This window comes from Onychomys torridus, chromosome 1 (assembly GCF_903995425.1).
Source record: "Onychomys torridus chromosome 1, mOncTor1.1, whole genome shotgun sequence".
In the NCBI taxonomy this organism is placed as follows: Eukaryota; Metazoa; Chordata; class Mammalia; order Rodentia; family Cricetidae; genus Onychomys; species Onychomys torridus.
Window position 1 is genome coordinate 142,685,008 of NC_050443.1, and position 23,434 is coordinate 142,708,441.

A 23,434-nucleotide genomic window follows, 5' to 3' on the forward strand; every position below is an offset into this window, starting at 1 on the left:
AGCAACAGGAGCTGTCAGAGTTCCTGATCCATGTCAGAGTTCCTGATCATGCCCAGTCAATGAGGGACTACCACGCAATGCCACCAAATTGCAACACAGACTGGGTGCTGGGAGGAGGGTATATAAGTCCTTCCCTGTTAAATAAATGAGTTTGTTGTTTGTCTTCAACTGACTCCCAGTGTCTGTGCAGTTGACACCACTGCGACGCTCCACCCACCCCCCCCAACCTCACCACCTAGGAAGCCGTTAGAATGCATCAATATCGACACCCAGACTTGTGGGTTCAGTTTCCAGCCAGGAGGTGGCTTTCTCTCTGGGGAACGGTAAGCCTATGTATGCATTTACTTTCGGTAATTGATAAGAGAGGTTCTAGGGTGTTCTTCTCTCTGGTCTGCCAAGGACACATCTTTGTTCACTGAGGAACTTGGAACAGCATTCATTGTGTCCCAGGAGACTGATAGCACTCACAACAATATCCAGACTCTGGTACGTCCTTTGATACACTGCTGTGAACTTAACATAGAATTGATTCATGCTGGGCTGTGGTTGCACATGCCTTTAATCCCTCACAGGAGGATCTCTGTGAGTTCGAGGCCAGTCTACACAGCAAGTTCCAGGACAGCCAAAGCTACACAGAGAAACCCTGTCTTGAAAAACCAAACCAAACCAAACCAAACCAAACCAAACCAAACCAAACCACCACCACAACCCAACTGATTCATAAGGTGTTTGAACTAATCAACCAATATGAAATGTTTCTGAGAATAAATAAGAATCAGGACTAATTTAAATAAATAATTGCTAACTATGAAACTTGCAAAGGCCGAAAGAAAGAAGGTTGGCATTATTTGCTGGAAATGGTTCCAAGCAGTATGCCCCAGGGCCCTATGAAACAGCATTTGGCGGAGGGCTCTCATTTCCACAAAACCAAAACTCTTCTTGGGGATTTATTTGAGGGGTGATGAGGACAAAGGCAGGTGGTGGGCTGGGATAGCTTGTTATTTATTTTGTTGTTCGTTGTTTTTGAGATAAGGTCTCACTACGCAGCCCAGGCTGTCCTGGAACTCACTCTTTAGACCAGGTTGGCCTCAAATTCACAGAGATCTGTTGGCCTTGGCCTCCCGAGTGCTGGGATTAAAGGTGTGTGGCAAGTGCTGCAGCACTGAGCTTTACTCTTGGCCCTGAGTTACCGCCTTTAGAGGGTTATTAGGTCCTGCCTGACCTGTTGAACAGCCCTGAATAGGGGAGTGAGGATTGAGAAATAATAGATAGGAAAAATAGAGATGTAGATGGAAAAGAAAAAGACAGAGACACAGGATAGCTTCAGCAGTCATGAGTTTATTTCTCACAGGCTTTTTTTGGGGTTTTTTTGTTTGTTTGTTTTTGGTTTTTGGAGACAGGGTTTCTCTGTGTAGCTTTGCGCCTTTCCTGGAACTCACTTGATAGCCCAGGCTGGCATAGAACTCACAGAGATCTGCCTGGCTCTGCCTCCCGAGTGCTGGGATTAAAGGTGTGCGCCACCACTGCCCGGCTATCACAGGCTTTTTATACTCAAGGCAAGTGGGGCAAGAGACTTCCCTCTCTCAAGGACACCATGGTTCAGAGTACAAACAAGTGTAAACATCTCCTTAATTCTCAAGACATCTGGTAACCATGCCTTTGGCCAAACATCCTGTTATCCAGCCTTAAGGGGCAAAGACAAGCTTTGAACTCTCTGACCTTGAGTCAAGATGGAATCAAGCCACAAAATGGAGTCATGGTGGGCTCCCACAGAGGGTGCTTATGTGGGTTAAGGAATTGACAACTGTACTCGCTGAAATGAACACAGGTTTGTGACTCAGCAGCTGACTGCAAGCCAACATTTATCAGGGAGAACATACTTCTACAGAAACAGGACTCAGCATAAGGGAACTGAGGCAGAGGTCATGGGTGTGGGACTCTAGCTCACAGGCTGCACTGCTTTCATAAGCAGCCACCTGCCCACAGGGTGTTAAATTAACACAAGGTATAATAGGAGAACTGTGCTCCAATCCTTCAGGAAACTAGTCTCAGTACATCTGATAACTTGTTTACACAGCCTTTAGAGAAATGACTAAGGTTACAAGAGGGTGTAAGGATGAGACCCAAATCCAGCGTGTAGGTTATAAGACGAGGGTGAGGTTGAGGGTTAGCTCATTGAGTGTCACAAGTCTGGGGATTGTGCACACCATAAAAGAACAGCAGAGTAGGATACCCCTCGGTTAGAAGGTCCAAAAGCTGTGGATATGCTTCGCCTGTAATTTATTTTGACTTTAAATACAGCTACAGGCCACGCAGGAGATAGTGGCAGTCCACACATGAGGACGCTGGGAGGGCAGAGTCAGGAGTCGCAGGAGCTGAGAAGGAAGGACATGCTGGGACAGTAAAATTGCACATGACCTAGAATTAGATTATAGAATGGGTTATAATAATTAGTAATAAGCCTGAGCTACCGGCCAAACATTTATAAGTAATATAAGCTTCAGTGTGGTAATTTGGGAGTGGCTGCTGAGACAGGAAACCTCCACCTACATGAAAAGTTCCCCCCATCCCCAACAATACAAACTATTGTCATTGCTCATGGTTGGCCACTAGAACCTATTGCTCAAGACTCCAAACACTTCGTACTGCTGGGCTAGCTTCCAAGACAGAAGACTGAGGCATGAAATCAATGTTCTACACGTTGATATGCTGGAGACCCAACGAAAAGCGGGCAACAAGTCAAACATGGTCACATGGTCCTTGAATAGGATTTCTCAATAGTAATCTTTTGACTACTTCCTTGCTATGGGGTTGCAGCAATCCTATATTCTAACCACTAGATGACAGTAGTATCCACTCCAGATACGATTGCTATAGTCAAAGGTCTGGGGCAAAATTGTCCCCTTCATTATCATTGTTTTAGTATAACTTTGAGCTAAAGACCTACAGTAATCTTTCCCCTTATTTCCAAGTTTTAGATAATTTTCATGATACTGTCCAAATGCCTTCAAACTTGGGTCTTATTTATATTTATTTTTTTGAGTCAGAGTCTTGCTATGAAAGCCAGGCTGGCTTGGTATCCCCCATTCTCTTGCCTCCAGCTCCTGAGACCTGTAATTACAGGCATGTGCCTCCATGATTGGCTCTGTATTTCATTTCTCTGGGTTTCAATTTCCTCCCTGTCAAATAGAGTGAATGCCTTGGGGCTTTGCATGAGGATGGAATGAACACTATGTGAGAAATCATTAAGTTATTTAAGAGGCACAGTCCTCTACCTGTGAAAGTGGAGGACCGAAACCACACTTCAGCTCTCTTCACCTTGGTAGGCACACACTTCAGGCTGGGGCAGATCACCGAGAATTCAGAGCTCTGCAGCCAGAAGTGGGTATTTGTCCCCCAGGACAGGAATGAGGTGGTCTTGACCATAGCTGCGGGGAAGGCTGATTGCCTTTCCCTCACCCTTGGTAATCACTGAATAACAGCTGCTTCTTTTCCAGATGCGGCCACATCACTTCCCTGCATTTTCCTTGCTGGCGACTCTGGGGCAGCCTAGTTTCCATTCTGTGAAGATGAGGCTCTCATGGTAGAGAGCTGAGGTATTGGCCAAAGCCCAGGAGGAAATGGACCTTCCAACAACCGTGTGAACAAGCCTGGGCATGGATCTTCTTGCTCCAGTGGCTGCAGCTCTGACAGACAGCTGAATTAACACAAGGGCTAATGGTTCCTTGACGCCGGAGAAAGATAGGGGCTAGATTGTTTTAGTAACAGAAAGGTGGGGGCTAGAACAGATTGTTTTAGGAACGGTAACGTTGGAAAGAGTACCTGGGATTTCAAAGAGGGTCAGGAGCCTAAGAGGATCCCTTCTCTTGGGATCTCCAGTTGAGAACGTTGATCACACGGGGTGAAGGGCCTTATAAACACTCTCATTCTGTTCTTTTAACAGTCATACCGAGGCCAGGATAGTCTCTGTTTGACAGACTCAGCCCAGAGGCCAGGTCCCTTGTCCTAACCCTCCAGTTAGTCTGTTCCTGAGCTGGGATACAAACTTGGGTCTACCTCTCCTTTGCTATTTCCAGGAGAGGCTTGTGAAACACCAAGAACACTGGATTAGTTTGCTCCATATTGCTGTGATAAAACACAAACCCAAAACAACTTGGGAAGGAAAGTATTTTTTTTCACTCTACAATCAGAGTCCATCATTGAGGAAGTCAGGGTAGGAATTCAAAGCAGGAGCTGAGGCAGAGGTCACGGAGGAGTGTGGCTTGCTGGTTTGCTCCCCTTGGCTTGCTCAGCTTGTTTTTTTATACAACTCAGGACCACCTCCTACTGTGGGCTGGGCCTTCCCACATCAATCAGTAATGATAATTATTATTATTATAATAATAAAATCAGCCAGCAACAACTCACCTTTCTCTTCCTTATCTTACCCTAGGACTCAACAGTGACCGCTGCTGAGTTGCTGGGCCCTAGGCCATAGCAGACTGTCTTCCTCACCGTGACCTTTTCACCTGTGGAAGGAAGGTCAGGTAGTGCCCGCAGCCTCCTGGTGCCCAGGTTCCTCCCTTTTCATGCAGTTCTAGATATGTTCTCTACATCTGGACTGTTCTGCTCTGTTTTGTAGGGGGCTCTTATCCTTGCAAATTACATTCCTAAACTCCCTTGCCAATAACCTTCTAAAAAGGTTCAGTCAGTGACAGACATTGTGGGAACCTGAGGGTGGGGATGCCTTGGAGAAAAAGCCTGCTGTTTCCCCTTTCTTGTTTTACTCCATTCCACACAGATAGTATCTCTAGTGGTGACGGCTCTCCTCTGTTGCTCCTGCCTTTACTGGACAAACTCTCCTGGTTTTAGCCACCATTCCCAGCCTCCGAGAACACCCCAGAGTGTATTGTAGTGGTCTTTGATTGTAATGGAAGAAGTTCAGCTTTCAGGAGTCTCCATTCTTTGTTCTTTCTCGTGGACCACCGATGTAGTGAAATCTCTGTATGAAATTTTCACCACACATTGTCCTCAGGCTGGACCTTGTATGCTAACCTATATCTGTATTCTGGACTTCATAGCCATCTTAACTTTTTCTTAGACGTCTTCAAACCACAGGAATCTGCTTTCTGGTTTTAATCTCCTTTCCTTTACCTCACTCATGGTTGTCTTTCCATATCCATCTCCACCCCAGTTCCCTATCCTCACCCCAGCACTGCATCCAGTTACCAATCCATCTTACAGATCCAGCCAAGCCCTGTGGTTGCTGATGATACAGTGAATAAGGTTGCTAATTAACACGTTCTTGTGGGGTTTATAGTCTTGTGTGGGAAGCAGATAATTTAAAGGCTCTTACAGAGCCATGGAAGTGTTACCATAGGGAAAATCAAGAGTGGCCCTGTCTCAGCTTGAGGGGTGATGAAGGCACGCTTCCTTGAGATCCAAGAGATAAGAAGTTGGTTGGGCAAAGGAGGGCAGGGAGGAAGAGCACACTGGGTAGAGGGGACTAAACAAAATGAGGATATGACCACTCCAAAGTGTGGTTGAGGAGAAGGTTTTCAGTATAGATATGAGGGAGAGTGCAGCCAGAGGCATCTAGAAGAGTCCAGACTGAACTTGACCAGGAGAGGAGAGAGAGATGGAAGAGGGAGCCAAGAAAGAGAGAGTCAAGGGAATGGGGAGAGAGAGCGTGTGGCTGAAAAGGCAGGCTTGTACAAGGGAAGAAGTAAAAGCTCACGAGCTGGCGAAGGTTAGGGTAGGGGTGTGGTGGGAAGAGCTCAGAGGAGCCAAGGTGCTGAGTGAGCCTAGAGGTCAGCATCCGCTTGGTATGCTAATAGGCACCACAGTTGGCCCTTTGTCCTGAGTTTCTTTGGGACTGACAATGACCCTTTGGGCGGACTTGAGGCTCAATGAGGAAAGTACCTGTATAAGGAGAAATCCATGGAGTCTGCTTAAGCGGCGAAGGGATTTATTTGTTAGGGGAGGAAAACTCACTGTACAGAATAGAATTGTCGAAGGTTCTGGAATGCTAGGGCAAAGTCTCATGCTGTTCTGGCATCCAAGTCCCACTAGGGAGCGAAGAAGGAGAGGAGAGTGCCTATGTGCATCTCAAGTCTTAAGGATCGCCCTGAGGCCCTGTCCCAGGGGCATGTACTTCAAGGTCATAGGCAGAATAGCTCTCCACTACATCCCTGTGCTTGGGAGCCTTAAAGGCAGGGATGGGGCATTTCAAGTAGAACTAAGCTTGGCTATGCCTGCTGTACCTCTTGGGCATAAGGGTGGCAATACTCTGTTTTCCTTGTAAAAACTCCAAGGGGAGCATTCTACTAATAAGTCTTGAAGGCCAGGTTTGGCTCTGGACTCCTCAGTAACTTATGGTAACTGCTCAAACACCTTGCTTGTCCTGGTTTCTGGAACTGCCCGCTGGGTACCACTGGCTGTTCCCTTTGGAAATTGCTGTTTGTCTTAGAGGGCTGAATATTGAGAAAATTGAGTTGAGGTCTCTCCTCGCCTCGTTGCTCTACAAAGCACCCTGGTGCTCCCCTTAAGATAAAATGCCAGCTCCAAGGATGCCATCAAGAAGAAGTTGACAAGGATCCAGTGTAGTGAGTAGCCATTCCAGCTTTGACCCCCATTGAGGCTTTGGTAATGGTCACGCCTACAAGGTGGGGCTGAGAGAGGACGCTGAAGACCTGACCCTAAACAGTTTTTGATGTTCCAATTTGCTCTTAGGTTAAAGCAGAACAAGCCCCTCCCCAGGCATCCAGTATAGGGGAATATATATATATATTGAAATGATATATAACATTATCAGGTTTATTATGTACAACATATTTTGATATATGTAGACACTATGAGATGGCTAAATCTAGTTAATTAATGCCTATATTATTTTTAATGACTCCCCTACTCCTCATCTCTCTATCCCGTGCTGCCCACTTCTAACAGCAATAGTGACTCTTTGCTTGTCTGTTTAGTTCTGTGTGGAAATGACCCTCCCTGCCTCACCTGCTGCCCTGCCTTTTGCCACTCATGGAAGCAGGACCAGTAAGGGACCTTCAATTAAAACAAAACAACAGCAGCCACGGAAGGCACACAACAAAAAAAGGCTAATTAACAGCAGCAAAACTGTCAAAGCCACTGTAGAAGCCACTAGGACACAGTTAAGCAAGTGTGTCCACTGGCTTTCATGGCTCTAAACCTTGTCTGCACTGGAATTACCTGGGGAGCTTTTATGAGTCCTGTAACCAAGTCACATGCCTTTCAGTTAAGTCTGCTTCTGAAGGCAGGACCCATCATCAGGATTGTCTCATCGTCCCAAGTGTATGGAAGGCTGAGACGCCTTGGGCTTTCTGCGCATGCGTATGACCTCTAGTCTGTAGGGTCTATTTTGGCTGTAGGATGTCGTGACAGCTTAGTTCCAGCTGGAGCTTTTTTTGAGGGTTAATTGGCATGTATAATGGTTTAACCAGAGGCTGAGTGGCCTGGAAGGGTCTCCTCAAGGAAAACATGAGTGCTCAGCGGTTTCTCTTGGGGCCCTAATGCTACGGCAGGAAGTGCAGTTGTTAAGGCAATGGCAGACTTCTGCTGTTTCACTTTAAATGGCTGCAGATGCCCCTTTCAGATTCCTGTGCTCTGCAGCATCTCGTTCTGGGATGATTCCTTGTTCAGCTACCTTGGCTGCTCTGTATGCTCTATGAGACAGCAGAGTCAGGACTAGGTTAATATGAAAGAAGCTAGTTTCCAAGGACGCCTGAGGTCCTCCAGACCTGGGCTTTGTCTATCGAACAGAGCATGTGGGAAAAGCCTTCACACTACACAAAGGGAGGGCAGGACTATAACAGGCGACACACTGGGTGGTCTTTTCCACAACCGTTAGCTCATTTCCCTCGACTACTAGCCCATCATTTTTCCATTTTTGGAGTAATTTTCCTTTCCTAAAAAGCTGCCTCTAGCTGGGCACAGGGGCAAGTGCCTTTAATCTCAGCAGCCAGAGACAGAAGTGGGTGGAGCTCTGTGAATTTGAGGCCAACCTGGACTACATAGCAAGTTCCAGGCCAGCCAGGAACACATAGTTTCCCTGTCTCAAAACAAACAAACAAACAAACAAACAAACAAACAAACAAACAATCACTTCTTACTCCCACCCCCCCAAAAATCCAAAACCCCAAGCAGAGCTGCTCTACTTACATTCTTTTTAAAAATATATTTAAGCCGGGAAGTGGTGGTGCACGCCTTTAATCCCAGTACTAGGGAGGCAGAGCCAGGTGGATCTCTGTGAGTTTGAAGCCAGCCTGGTCCACAGAGTGAAACCCAGGCCAGGCACCAAAACAACACAGAGAAATCCTGTCTCGAAAAACAAAAATATATTTATTTTGGAGGCTGGAGAAATGGCTCAGAGGTTAAGAGCACTAACTGCTCTTGTAGAAGACCTGAGTTGGATTCCCAGCACCCATATGGCAGCTCACAATAATCTATAACTTCAGTTCCAGAGAACCTAATGCTTCCCCAAGCACCAGGCACGCATGTGATGCAGAGACATACATGTAGGCTAAACAAATATTGTGGAGATTTGAGTGAGCTGTCCCCTATAGTCTTGGGCATTTGAATGCTTGGTCCTCAGTTGGTGGTGCTGTTTGGAGAGGCAGAGGAGGTGTGGTCTTGTTGGAGGAGGTGTGTCACTGGAGGTTAGCTGTGAGAGTGATAAAACTCCCACCTTTCTAGTTTGCTCTCTTTGCTTCTTGTTTTTCAAGATGTAAGTAAGCTCTTAGCTCCATCTCCAGCTGCCACGCCTGCCTGTTAGGATGGTGCTGTTCCCTTATCCCTCTGGAACTGTGAGCCCAACTTGAGTCTTCCTTCTAGAAGTTGCTTTGGGTGTGGTGTTTTATCATAATGTTAGAAAAGTTAACTAATGTATCCATATGCATAAAAGATAATTAAAATCTATCTTATTATTTATATATGTATATGTGTGTGTCTGTGTGAGTGAACACCACATGCATGTGGATGCCTGTAGAATCCAGAAGAGGGTGTTAGACCTCCAGAGGCCAGAGTAACTGAATTTGTGAGTTGTCTGATGTGGGTGCTGGGAAGGGAGCTCAGGTTCTTAACCACTGAGCCACCTCTCCAGCCCAAATTTAACTTTTTATTTGAGACCAAGTTTTTCTAAATTGCATGGGCTGGCTTTGAGCTCACTCCTTGAACTCACTTGGTAGACTAGGCAGGGTTTGGACTTGGAATGCATCACCAGCCTGGCTAGCCTGAATGTCCTATCTATCTATCTATCTATCTATCTATCTATCTATCTATCTATCTATCTACCTACCTATCTATCTACCTATCTATCTGTCTATCTGTCTATCTGTCTATCTGTCTATCTGTCTATTTATTTTAATACAGGGTCTCACTACGTAGCTCTGGCTGACCTAGAACTCACAAAGTTCTACCTGCCTCTGCCTCCTGAGTGCTGGGATTAAAGGTGTGTGCCACTGCACCTGTCCTGAATGTCTTCTAGAAACCACAGACTCAATGTGATCAATCCTATATTCATTACTTTATTTATGTATGTATTTATTTATTAGACAGAGTCTTACTGTGTAGTGCTGACTAGAACTTGCTATGTAGACCAGGCTGGCTTTGAATGAACAGAGATCTGCCTGCCTGCCTCTGCCTCCTGATTGCTGGGATTAAAGGGGTACACCATCATGCCCAGCTGTCACTTTTCTTATTTAGGATACCCCAAATTGGCCTCACACTTGCTATGCAGCCAAGGATGACACTGTAATCCTGATCTTCCTGCCCCACTTTCCAAATGCCAAGATTATAGGCATGCTTTGTACTGCTCAGTCTATGTGGTGTTGGAGATCAAGCCCAGGGCTTCCTGCATGCTAGGCAAGCACTCTACTTGCTGATCACATCCCCAGCTCCTCATGATCACTTCTCATAAATTTCTTTTCTCTCTACATCTCTCTTCACTTACAAAAAGGAGTTGAGGTGACTGGAAGTGTCACTCAGTGGTACAGTGCTTGCCTAGCATGCAGAAGACCCTGCAATTGACCCCCCAGAACACACACACACACACACACACACACACACACACACACACACACACACACACATTTAGGAAGCATGAAGGAAGAACTAAAAAGCCTTGGGGCTCAGAAGACCGAGACCATGGAAATGCTTGGTTACCACCTGTAAAATCGCATGCCTGGCCTTCTGAGACTCTGTCTTTGGTGACTCATTTACAAATGTGTCCGTGTATCTCTGCTCACCTTGAGCCATGTCACTCCTGACCTTTTGACTTTGGTGTGCTTTATGGAGAAGGTAAATCCACAAAGAGGAAGCCCCAGCATCCAGAAAAGAGAAGACCTGACGGAAGAGGGAGGTGAAGGGAATCCCCAGGGTGCTTGTGAACAGACATCCCAAGATGGCAAAGGTAGAGAAGGCCCAGAAATCAGTCAGCTAAAATTGCAGCAGGTCAGAAGTCTCTGGGCATGATTTCTCTAAAAAGAGGCCACTAGAATTTTGTATATGTGGTTAAAATCTACTGTCATATGGTTTTAGGTGTAGGAGTTCTGAGCCTTACCAATCAGGTCAGCAATAGAGTAAGAGGTAACTATTGTAGCTATGTTCATACAGTATTCCAGTGGGGGCGGAGGGTTAGGGTCAGAGACAAACTCATGGCCTTAAAATGGTATTTGAGTTAGGCCTTAAAATAACAATTCTTAACATTCTTTGGGCCAATGTCACTATGAATTTTAATAGAAATTACAGCCTTTTTCTTCAAGAATAAATAAAAAATGAAACCCAGTACAATTCCATCTACACAAAGGCATGCCATCTACTCGCAGGAATCAGTGGGTCCCTTACTGAGGATCCGGCTGAGATAAATGAGGAGACTTAAAAACTGGAGGGGAGTAAGGAGACACATGTAGTGAGGGACAGTTTCTGCTGGAGGGAGAGTGGCAGGGGATGCCCCTCATTCACTTTAGGACCCTTTGTTGACATTGCCGTGTGTTGTAGAATATTATTTTAAGATGTGTTACATTTCTTTATGCTGTGGAACATTTGTTTTATTGATGCAAAAATGTGCTGCATTCCTTAATGTTTCATTTGTTTAACTGTGAAGCTGTGTGACTGTGCCTGTGTAAAACTCCTGATGGTCTAATAAAGAGCTGGACAGCCAATAGCAAGGCAGGAGAAAGGATAGGCGGGACTGGCAGGCAGAGAGGATAAAGAAGATGAAAAATCAGGGAGGAAGGCTGATCAAGAACTAGAAAAGAAGGGACCAGCTACCCAGCCACACAGCCACAGAGTAAGAGCGAAAGTATGATACAGAAGTAAGAAAGGGAAAAAGCTCAGAGGCAAAAGGTAAATGGGATAATCTAAGAAAAGCTGGCTAGAAACAAGCCAAGCTAAGGCCGGGCATTCATAAGAAAGAATAAGTCTCTGTGTGTGTTTTATTTGGGAGCGGCGTGGCAGGTACTCCCCCAACCCCCCAAAAAAAAGCCAAAAGAGTGAGACATCCACCAACAGCTGTGGTTTGAATTTCAACACAGAACTACATACAGTGTTAACTCAAACCCCAGTGTAACCATTTTGGGGGCTGGAGCATCTGGACATGTTTAGGTCACAACGCCCCATCCTCATGCCTGGATCAATGCGTCTATGAAAAGGACTTGGAGACTAGGCTTTTTTCTTGCCCTTCTGTCTTGGGCTGGGTCTTATGCGTGTCTTGTCTTGGACTTCTTAACCCTCTAGAACCATAAACAAGTTTCTGTTCTTTATAATTACCTAGCCTGAGCTACTCTGCTTCAGCAGTACAAAACATATGAACCTAGAACAGATCTGGTCCAAGATGGATTCCCAGCATCAACTTTGCTGGTACAATTTCTACTCATGCTGAGTAAGTATGAGTGTGCAAATAAGCATAAGCTGGTTACAGACTATATTTATGAAATTTCATACTGTGTTTGTTTACAAGCAACAGCCTGCTTTAACATTAAGTATTTTATTTTGAGCATCTCATCAGGAACATCTTTCTGTAGCCCTGGTTACCAGATGGTGTAAATTCTTTGTTTATAGTATTCACTGCCCCCTCTGCTGGCTTCATTTCCATGTGAGAAGTAGCAACCCCTTGGCTTAGGACATCACTGTGCCACTTTCTTTAGCCAAAGGAACATGAATGGAAAAGCACTTCCTGCAAGTAGAGATGCTACATGTGTCCACTGTTCTCCTTCCATTGCCTTAACACCGGCACGCCTCAGGGCTACTCCAGGTCCCCAGATGAAGACAGCCCTCAGAGCTGAGCTGTATCTGGCCCACATGTGAGAGTGAAAAATAAAACTGTCCTGATTAAACCTATTGCAATTTTGGGGTTGTTAGTTACCATGGCACAACACATTGGCTGATACACCAGCATATTTGGATATGTCCATTGGATTAGTTGAGCAGAACCTACCATTAGGTAGATCTTGTCTTAGAACTAGGAATTTTATTATTCCATTTCTACCTGTCATGAGCTTCAGTTTACTTAGGATTCCAGAAAATCTATGCCAAGTGTCTTAGTCAGTGTTCTATTGCTGTGAAGAGACTCCAGGACTTACGGCAACTCTTATAAAGGAAGGCATTTAATCAGGGCTGGCTTACAGTTTCAGAGGCATTAGACATGGTACTGGAGAAGTAGCTGAGAGTTCTACATTCAGATTTGCAGGTAGCAGGAAGAGAGAACCACTCTTAGGCTTTTGAAATCTCAAATCTTACCCCCAGTGACACTGGGGTTATTTCTATTAAAAAGATTTTTTATTCTATTAATCAATCAATAAATGTGGGCTGAGGTTATAGTTTAGTGGTAGAGCCCTTGCCTAGTGTATACAAACCCTAGATTTGATCACTCATATCCCCCAGCACACACACACACACACACACACACACACACACACACACACACACAGACTATAAGTCATTAGAATCAATGTATGACCACAGTTGAGAACAAAATATTTTATTTCTTTCAATAAAACTATAGTTTACAGTAGTATTTACTAAATAAATTATATAATTTCTCTTTTACAAGCAATAAACTAAATCACAAATATTTCAAAGACAATGTATATACACGACATAAGGCCTTTTATAAATAGCTTTGCTTTTCTCATTTCACTAGTAAACAGTGAAAAAAATCTTTATAGAAGCTATCTTTCTATAAAGTAAAGGCAGACCTATTACACTGATCTTTAAAGGGATAGAACCTTTTGATGACATGGGCTATGATTAGAATTTTTTAAACAAAGAGAGAGGATTTATATCTTAATTATCATTTTTGAATGGATAGATTTTTAAAAAATATAGAAGCAGATTCCATGTGTTGCTTAAGTGTGATCATCATATGCATGCAAAAATGGAACAATGCAAGAGCCTATAGGAAAATAGCACTTCCCAATCCAGAGAGGTGATTGGCAATGGTAGAGAAGAAAAGCAGCTTAAGTACAGTTCATGCAGTTCTTCACAGTCAGCAAGCAACAGCAGCCAAGAACAGTGTGGGGGTTTTGCATCCACCTGCTGATCAGCCATGGACCAAGGTGCGGCCGCCGACATCTCACGAGCTTCAAGGTCCAATTGATTCTTGCTGTGTGTGCTGGGGCTCAGCCCAGTACATCTGCAAATTCTGCAGTGGGGAAAGTTCTCTTCCACAGCTGCGTTCAGGCCCCATCTGTGTGCTTAGGTGGTTACCACTTTCATTACTGGGGGAAAAAAAGGAGAAAAAAAAGAGCCGATGTGAGATTCACGTTTAGCGTCAGTTTGTAACTCTTGCCTACAAGTGGTCCTTAAGTTGTTATTTCTTCCAGTGACTTGTACCCAGAAAATCATGTATTAGGTTTGGAATTTTCTTAGAATATCATATGCTTCTTTGGGGGGCCTGTGACATGTTACTTACCCAAGGTTCATCAAGATCAAGCCCCAGTTACATCACAGCACTGATCCTGGGGACTTTGAATGAAGTGATGTTAAGACCCACTCTGCCTTCTCAGAACGCAGGGCTCAGGGAGTGTGAGACCTGCAGCCAAGCAGCACAATTTGAACGTAGCCCTGTACTCACAAATGCTATGCTCCTTTCCAAACAACACCCTCATGGCCTGCAATGAAACAAGCCACCAGATGTCTAACCTAAAATGCTAACTAAAAGCAGAGCCAGGCAAGGTAGGCACGATGATAATCGTGCAATCCCAGCACTTGGAATGTGGAGATGGGAAAATGACAATCAAGAATTCCAGGTCTTCCTCAGCTACACAGTGAGTCTGAGGCCAGCCTGAGCTACATAAAATGCTGACTGAAAGCAAAGCAAAGCAAACAATGAAACAAAATAAGAAAGAGGAAGCAGAGGCAGCCATGTCGGTGCTAGATGCATCATGGTATATGTGGGCAATACTGGTTCAGTCTGTATAGACACATATTGGGTCAAATCTACTCTCTAATTATCTATGCCATATAGCATTGCCTATGTTTCCCAGCCTTTGTGTCCTGTTTCATCTATAGAACAGGAATAACAGGCAAGGCCAATCCCACCCTGAATCCACCCAAGACTGTCTGATCTTGAAAGCTAAGCAGAGTCTGGCCCGGTTAGTACTTGAATGGGAGAAGAGGAATAACTAACCCTTCTCACAGAGCAGTTGTGAGGGATTGACTTTTCTTCTCCCCTTGAACTTCCTCACTCCTTCCTTTTTAGGGATGAGGGTTTTACTACGTTACCAGGTTGGCAGTGAAATCCCAGGCTCAAGTGATCCTCCTGCCTCAGCCTGTCAAGAAGTTTGGATTATAGTTGTGTACCATCACAACTGGTAGAGATAAACTCTTCTTTGTGTGTGTGAAATAATGTCAAATATCACACACACACACAATTCTGTCACGTTGCACACTCACTGCAGGAACTATTTTATTTAAACTACTTCCCTATACTTTGGCTTTTAGATTTAGAAGTGATATTTTCCTTCCTATAGGCTCTTGCATTATTTCATTTTGCAAGCTCATAGTGACTGTAGAAGCAACATATGACACATGTTTATATTTAAAGAAATAAAATTAGGGCTGGGGATGTAGCTTTGTGATGAAAGTATGTGCTTAACATTTGTGAGGCCCTGAGTGTGAGCTTTAGAATCAAAACAGACAAAGAAATAAACATCAATGCAGTGCTCCCAAATTGGAGAGGTTAGAGCTGGGGTCACAGACATGGTATTACCCAATACCTTTAAAAGAGACAAACAAAACAAAATACAAACCCAACTTGGAATAAAGAGTTTGAAACGTAACTTTTCTTTTTTTTTTTGAAAAAAAAGTAGGCCAAAGGAAATCTCATTTGGCAATAAATAATCAATATTCATTATGTAATCTGTCCCTATTGTGAGTTTTAATTTTATAAACTTACTTCTTTTCTTTTTCTGGTACTGGGAATTGAACCCAAGGCCTCAAGCATGCTAAGCAAGTGCTCTAACACTGAGCTCCATCTCTAGCCCTCACTGTTGGCTTTATAGTTCATTTCTCCCTCTTTTTTCTTTTCTTTCTTTCCTTTTCTCCTTTTTTTTTTTTTTTTTTTTGGACAGGATTTCTCTATATAACAGCTCTGGTTGTCCTGGAACTCGATTTGTAGATCCGGCTGGCCTTGAACTCACAGAGATCCGCCTGTCTCTGCCTCCAAGTGCTGGGATTAAGGGCATGTGCCTCCACCTGCTGGTCATTTCTCCCTCTTATGAGCCTAAGTTAGACAGGGTCTTGATGAGTGGGTGACAGCTGCTGAGAGACATTGGATTATAAAAGGGACTGCTGAATTAAACTAGCCTAGATGCTTTAGGGATGTCTTAACTTTAAAATGGAATTCAGAAAATGTATTGTGTTGGGAGAGAGGTTATGCTTTTGTTTCAAAGGGAATGAAAGGCTATGGATTCCTTCAAGGTTAATAGAGATCAGATTTGATCAGGGGAGACCTCCTGAAAATCTTGGCTATAGACATAAAGAAATAAACCAAGAAAAACTACAAGACAGGTGATGTATATACCGATCCCCCTGCATGGGAACAGTTCTAAGACTGGACAAAATGTTACAACTAGTTTCCCAGAACTTGACCATTAGCTCAACTTTCTCAACGCCTATTAAAGATGCCATTGCCCCCAGACAACAGGAAGCAGTTTAGAGAACACAATGCCGACATTCCCAAGAGGTGGTGGGGTGGGTGGTTTTTGGTCATTTGGTAAGTTTGTCATCATTTAGGTGGGGGAGCTACAAATATAGGATAAAAAGAATCTCCATGACTTGGGGCGACCTCTGGATATTCAAGAGCAGTTTTAGTGAGGGTGCAATGATGGTGGTGTATTAGAAACCTGAGGCTTTGAACCAGACCAATGACTCATTGCAATGAACATTTGCAAGTAAGGCTGACTGGATGAAAGGGTGAACCATGTGACACACCAAGGCTCCCAATGCCACTAAGACAAATCGAGGTGTGGAGAGGCGGCGGGAAAGACGAAGGAGTGAAGAGAGCTTTTTGTTTGTTTGTTTGTTTTTGTTTTTGTTTGGTTTAAAATTTTTTTTTAAATTTTCTTTTGGGGGGATGCTGCAAGGATGAAGGACAGATATGGGGGCACTGGGAGATGAGCAGAATTGGGATGCATGATGTAAAATTCCCAAAGAATCAATGAAGAAATTATGTTAAAAATTTATGCTCGGTACATTTTATTTTGTTTTACTTGATATCTCATTCACTGGATGTTACTTCACAGAGGCATAATCACCTGGGGATAAAGTATAGTTGGAAGTTTCTCTTTGAGTTGGGTCTTAATAGTAGCAGGAACCCAAAGGCTCACCATTTTTCTAGGCACAATATATACATGTGTTAGTGCTGTAGAAATCAGGACACAGCAGGGCAATGGAATGGAATCTCATATGTGCAGAAGTCACAGCTGGAAGGGCCCTGTTATGGTTTGGAGATATATATATATATATTTGAGACAGAGTCTCACAATGTAGACCAGGCTACTCTCTGGCTCAGAGAGATCTGCCTGTCTCTGCCTCCTACATGCTCCCGCCGGTGGTTCTGTTGGGTGGCAGTGCATGCAGCCCGTAGGTCTAGTGGGAGGAAGGTATAAATGAGAGAAGCTGTACCTGCAAAAACTGATTAGAATTGCAGAGACTCGGAAGAGGTTGGAAGGATGCAAGTCCAGAGCCTTCTTACAATTCATTTGGGAATGCCTTCAGTCTAGATAGCCATTTATAGCTTATATAGCTCCGTGTTGAAACTAACACGCTGCAGCTTACCACATAAAAACCTGTTGGGATGTATTAGCAGACCACTGGCTCCCTCCAGACCTCAAAGCTAAGAAATTCATCAGACAGCATCAGATGCAGATGAGAGACTTCTCTGCTTTGTGGTGACCCACCTCTCTGATGTCACTTCAACATATTTTAAAAGCATCTTGACTAATAACATTCTTTCTCCTGTTACTATTAGAAACTTCAGGAAACTGCTTCCATGTTGGAACATGGAATTTGGGGTTTCTTGGGCCATGTTCTCTCATATTTGACTTTAGAATAAACTCTCTTCCATCCTCTTTGAGGTAAGAGCTGTGTTTTTGAGTTGATAAAGTCATGGGGATGTGCCCTGGAGAAGAGTATGGAGACCCTGAGCCTTGAGGTGGGTGGTCCCCCCCCCAATGTATTTTCATGCTGTCTCGCCTCACATGGAGCTAATGCAACGGAGTCGAGCAGCTGTGGGCTGAAAACACCCCCCCCCCAATAAACCCGTTTTCCTTTAAAAAATTATTTACTTTGTGAGTGTGTATGTGTGCGCAAGGCACGCATGCCATTGCACACAAGTGGAGGTCAGAGGACCACTTGGAATTGGTTCTCTCCCTCTTCCATGTGGGGTGAGGGGATGAAAGTTAGTGACACGGCATGGCAGCAAGTGCCTTTACCTGCTAAGTCATCTTGCTGGCCCCACCTTTCTTCTTTTTAAATGGTTTATTTAAAGTATTTTGTCATAGTGATAGAAACACTGATGAGCACAAAAATTTAGATGGGTCTGAGCCCAAATTTCCTCCCTTGAGTCTTAGGTAAATATTAGGACTCGTAGCCAGAAGCACAGTTGTTCTTGTCCAAGGACCAGGGACTGCAGACTTCATCTGCGAAGCCGTGGTGCAGAAGGATTTGCACACTTTGGATGAAGACATCCATTTGGTAGAAGGTCAAACCTTGTGGCTTGTCAGGTCTCCCGCCAACCGCCAGTGCTCCGTCAAAGACCCCATTCCCGCAGCAGGTAGATGGCAGAGAAGTCTCTCGTTTCAGAACTGTTAGTTCAGCAGCAATATTTTACCACAGGTTGCTGCTTCATTAATTTGTTTCCAAAGGGTGGGGAGGTGATGGAGGGGATCAAGGATTTATGCATCCTTGCTGTGGGATGTCTTTCTGTGCACTCTGAATATATGTTGTTCCCATTGGTTACTAAATAAGCTGCTTTGGCCTATGGTAAGGCAGCTTAGAGGCAGGTGGGAAATTCAAGGAGAGAGAGACAGGAAAGAGAAAGGAGGAGTGGGGGAGACGCCAGACCGCCATCCTAGGAGCAACGTGTAATGGGACTCAGGTAAAGCCCTGGAACACGTGGTGATACATAGATCAATAGTTATGGGTTGAGTTAAGTTATAACAGCTAGCTAGTAAGAAGCCCGAGCCATAGGCCATATAATCTGCAATTAATATTAAGCCTCTGAGTCATTCAGAAACAGTAAGGGAAGCCTCCAGCACAGTTTTGTATTTGCTGATACTTTGTTGTACTGCAGAAACAGCATTTTCTGTGTTGAATTAAATGGCCAAGGGGGTGACTTTCAAAGACACTCAAGGGGAACTGGCCTTGATGGATGAGAAGGTAGTAATGCTTGGATCTGAGAAGGGAGAAGAGCCTCTCCTCTCTGCTGGGTGGTTCGAACCGTAGTCCCCAGGCCAGCCTGAAAGGTGGCAGATGCTGGCCCTGTGCTATGAGTTGTCTTTGATGCCTGAGGACTCCGCTGCCTGCCAAGCTGACATGCACAAAGCTGCAAGGATAAGGTCCAGTGCAGAAGTTATACATTGAGCCCCTTACTCATGCTCCGTTAGGTTTCTATCCAAAGCTTGTCAAGTCACCCCTGCCTGCCATGGGCAGAGCTGCCATTTTACCAGTAGGTGGCAGCAGAGGGTTTCCGGAAAGGAAAGACAACCATCAGTGGGTTTCTGGCTGTCACTATAGGGTTTACTTTCTGAATCAGAGGAAAAGTGCATTTGATTCTAATTAGGTCTTAGGAAGGGGGTCCTTAAAAGTGACACAGCTCTCCTTCACACTGGCATCGGAGAATGACAGGGTGTGCAGAGCCGAAGGACCCTGGAAAGAAGCTTCCTGGATGCAGGGAGCTTCCTAAAACACCAATGCTTGGGTCCACCCAAGGGATTTGAAACACACATCACACACCCCAAGACAATTTTTTTCCACAGCCATTTATCCAAAACCTTTTTTTTTGTAAGGAATCCAGAATAACTTGGAAACATCTACCCAACCTCCTTGCTCTTAGCCAAGGGGAAGAGGAGATAGGGGAGGGTCTGTATGTCAGTCTATGTAGTGGGCTGAATGGAGGGCCCTGAAATTTCCTGTCTACTAGTGACCTTAGAAACTGACCTTACCCCGGGGTCTTCCCATATGTAAGTAGTTAAGGTCACACTGGATTAGCGTAGACCTTAGTCCAATGACTAAGAGAGAGAAGACACACAGGGTTACAAGGAAGCCTGGGTGACCCTGGAGCTGAGGAGGAGGGCACTGTGCAGGTTTAAGAATGCCAGGAAACATGCTGGATGGTGATGGTGCACATCTTTAATCCCAGCATTCGGGAGGCAGAGGCAGGCAGATCTCTGAGTTTGAGGCCAGCCTGGTCTACAGCTCGAGTTCCAGGACAGCCAGGGCTACACAAAGAAACCCTGTCTTGAAAAATCAGAAAAAAAAAAAAAAAATGCCAGGAAACACGTGAAAGCTAGCAGAGGTAGCAAGTAGGCATCTGTCCTCAGTACCTTCATCGGGAGCAAGGCACTGTGGGAAATTTTCAGACCCCTGACCTCTAGGAGATGACACATTTGTGTTGCTTAAGCCACCCAGTTTGTGGTAATTCCTTACAGCAGGAGACTAACATATGCACATATAATGAGGGAAAGCCAGGCCCTCAGGCTCCCCCTCTGGACGTTTCCCATTACCACATGTAGTCAGCTTTGTTTATATTTTTAAAATATATTTTATATGTATATGTATTCGCCTGCATGTATATCTCGGTATGACATGCATGTCTGGTGCCAGAAGAGGGCACCGGATCCCCTAGAACTGCAGTTATAGACAGTCATGTGGGTGCTGGGAATTGAACCTCGGTCATTTAGAAGAGCAGCCAGTGCTCTTAAGTGCTGTGGGATATCTCTCTGTATGCTGTGAATATCTGTTGCTCTGACTGGTTGATAAATAAAGCTGTTTGGCCTATTGCAAGGCAGCTTAAAGGCAAGAAGGAAATTCAGGAGAGAGACAGGAAGAAGAAAGGCAGAGGCTGAGGACTCTATCCTGCCATCCAAGGAGCAGCATGTAATGGCACACAGGTAAAGCCACAGAACACATGGCGACATATATATGAATAAAAATGGGCTGAGTTTGGTTCTAAGAGTTAGCTAGCAAGAAAATTGAGCCATAGGCTATGGTCACACAATTGGTAATTGATATAAACCTCTGTGTGTCTACTTGGGTTTGAGCGGCTGCAGGACCAGGCAGGACACAGGAAAACTTCCAGCTACACTTAAGTGCTGAGCCTTCTCTCCAGCCCCTATTTTTTATTATAGGGATGATCCTTAAGCATCCTCCTCTTACACCTCAGAGACCAGGGAAGAAGTCCACATGAGTGACGTTGAGTTCACCAGGCTCAATGGTATGACATGAAATGCTCACACATTCTAGCTTGGCCTAATTCTGACGTTTGATCCCGACAGGTTCTGAGCCTGGAAGACATCAAGTTCATACACGTAGCAGCGGCTTCCTCTCAGACATTTCATTCTCAAGAGTTGGAGAATCTTGGGAGCCAAGTAAACACTGGCTTCCTATGGCTGAGAAGAGGACAGGGAGAGACCCAGAAAGAGAAGCAGTAGGGGCCAGAGGGACAGGGTCAAAGAGAGAGGCAAAGAAAGGAAAATTGCGGGGCCACCCATGGATGGCCTGGGGTGAACTGGGGAGCAGAGCTAATTTCAAAGAAGGTGAGAGTCAAGGCCAATGCAGCCAGGCTGTTTTAAAGCGATCTCCTTGCCACAGCCCTGCAAACTGGCACTGAAACTTAGCCTAACTGAACTGGAAAACCAGTGTTCCTCTGTAACTCCAGCTCCAATTCTAATTTTGCACAGCAGTTAAATGCTATCTGGAAATTGCTATGTAGACCAGGCTGGTCTTGAACTCACAGAAATCTTGCCCACCTCTGCCTTAGGAGCACTGGAATCAAAGGTGTGTACCACCATATGCGCGCCCCCCTCCAGCTCTTTCATATATCTTAAAAAATTATTTAGTCAAATAACTGAGGAGCCAAGCACTTTGGGTTAAGGGCCCTATTTTACTCTTTCTGAAATCGCAGTTCCCCACAGTGCAAGCATGTGACAAATGGGAAAAGTGTTTCAGTTCAGAGCTTCCAAACCTGAGGAGCTCTGTGCCTTTTCTCCATTTCCTGCTCTCACAAAACCCCACTGGGCACTGAGCAGTACCTCGGGTTGCTGGGAATCCAGCTCCATCTGGAGAGGCAGTGGAAATGTCACTGTTTCCAATCAACACCCCCTGGGGCAGCCCATACTGGCTTAAGCAAGGAATGATTAAAGAGACCCAACCACTGCTGTGTAGCTGTGCAGGGTCATTCATCTCCAAGCCGAAGGATTCAAATTCAGAGACAAATTCAGAGACGCAGTTTCTTTTGCCAAAACCTCCTGTGAATTTTCTAAGACCCCTGTGACCTAATTTGTTGAGTGTTTGTCTCTCAGGCTTTCCTCATCCATGCTGGTGTGGCAGCTGTTAATTCAATCATTCTCACTTTCTTTGCCCCCTTCTTCCCATGATCAAAGAGTACCATTAACCACCCCAAACACCGAATAATCAAGCTGCCCAAGGGCTGCCTGTCACTGTGCTAACCTCCAATACTGGCATGGCTAAAAAAATGGCTTAACCGTTTCTTTTCCTTACACCCAGCTCCTTTTTGCACTCCAAACAGCCATTTTGCAGAAGCACTTGCACAGAGAAAGGCTGTGTGTTATTGAGAGGATGCTAACGTGGAAAGTGTCAGGGCAATAGGGTATAACTCAGAGAGTAACAGAAGAGGAGAAGGGGCTGCTGGGTGGCACCATCCTTCAGACTTCTGGCATTAAAAATGCGGTGCCTTCATCTCTCACTCCCAGCCCATTTCCAGGGAGCCACAAAAGGGCACTCTCTCTCCCACTCCATTTTCCAGTGGGAATGGCTTTTTGTTGTTCCTCTTTCCGGCAACATCAAATTGCATTCTGCATCAGGCAGAGAAGGGCCACCGAAGGATCTGAGCAATAGCATTGGTGCCTTACACTACTGGGACCAAAAAGTGACCATTTTCCATCAATGCAGCCTACTCAGGCCTGTTGTATTCTTTTCAATACCCTAATCTGCGTCTCATCAGCTCAGCATTCAATAGGAAACATCCTTGGTCACCGGATAAAGGCATCTTAAAAAGCCATCTCCCTTGATTTGAATATTTGCAAATGAACCAGAAAGCTTTAAGGGGCGGGGGCGGACCTGGAGAAGGTGAAGGGCCTCTGGAAAGCAGTGTGGGAGGAAGCTGGGGTGGGACTTGAATTAAACACCTCAATATGGATGACGAAACTGTTAGCTCTCTTCAAAGGTCAACCATCCTTTTAAATTTCCACTCAAATTACAGAGAACAGTCACAAGGCTGCCTTAGCCCACAGGCACAGGTTTGGGTGGATCCCTAAAAGGAAATTTCATGTTATCTGATGTGTACAAATCAATGTGGTTTAAATCTGCACGTTTCACATGAATATAAATCCTTAGTGGATCAGTTAAACACAGAGTGGATTAAGATATCACTACTAATAAAGAATCATTGCATCTTCAAGGGGAAAACCTCACACAAGACGTCAGATTTCATTGGGCCACAACACCAAACAGAATGTCATCACAGAAGCCTCAAGGGACATTCAATTAAAGATGGCTGTGATAAATATGGCTGGGATCCAGAGCTTTTGAATTAGGTCAAAAAGAAAGGAGAGAGAACTTGCCCAAGCCAGACTGGCTTTTCTTTCTTATCACTCTTCCATAATGTAGAGGCAAATGAAAACGCCGAAGGACAGGCAGTGAGCTGATTCTTTTCATGTGTAGGATGGCATTCAAAATAATAATA

General features: G+C 44.8%; 1 protein-coding gene across 2 annotated transcripts in view; it reads right to left on the bottom strand.

The window, feature by feature from the left end:
* Positions 1-12,969: 12,969 nt before the first annotated feature.
* Pip5k1b (phosphatidylinositol-4-phosphate 5-kinase type 1 beta) overlaps positions 12,970-23,434 on the bottom strand; it is a 154,943-nt gene continuing 144,478 nt past the window's right edge. For both annotated transcript variants that reach the window (XM_036208126.1, XM_036208137.1), the window contains exon 14: positions 12,970-13,724. In XM_036208126.1, the coding sequence (XP_036064019.1) occupies positions 13,722-13,724 (3 nt within the window). In that variant the 3' untranslated portion in view covers positions 12,970-13,721. The remainder of the gene's footprint in view (positions 13,725-23,434) is intronic.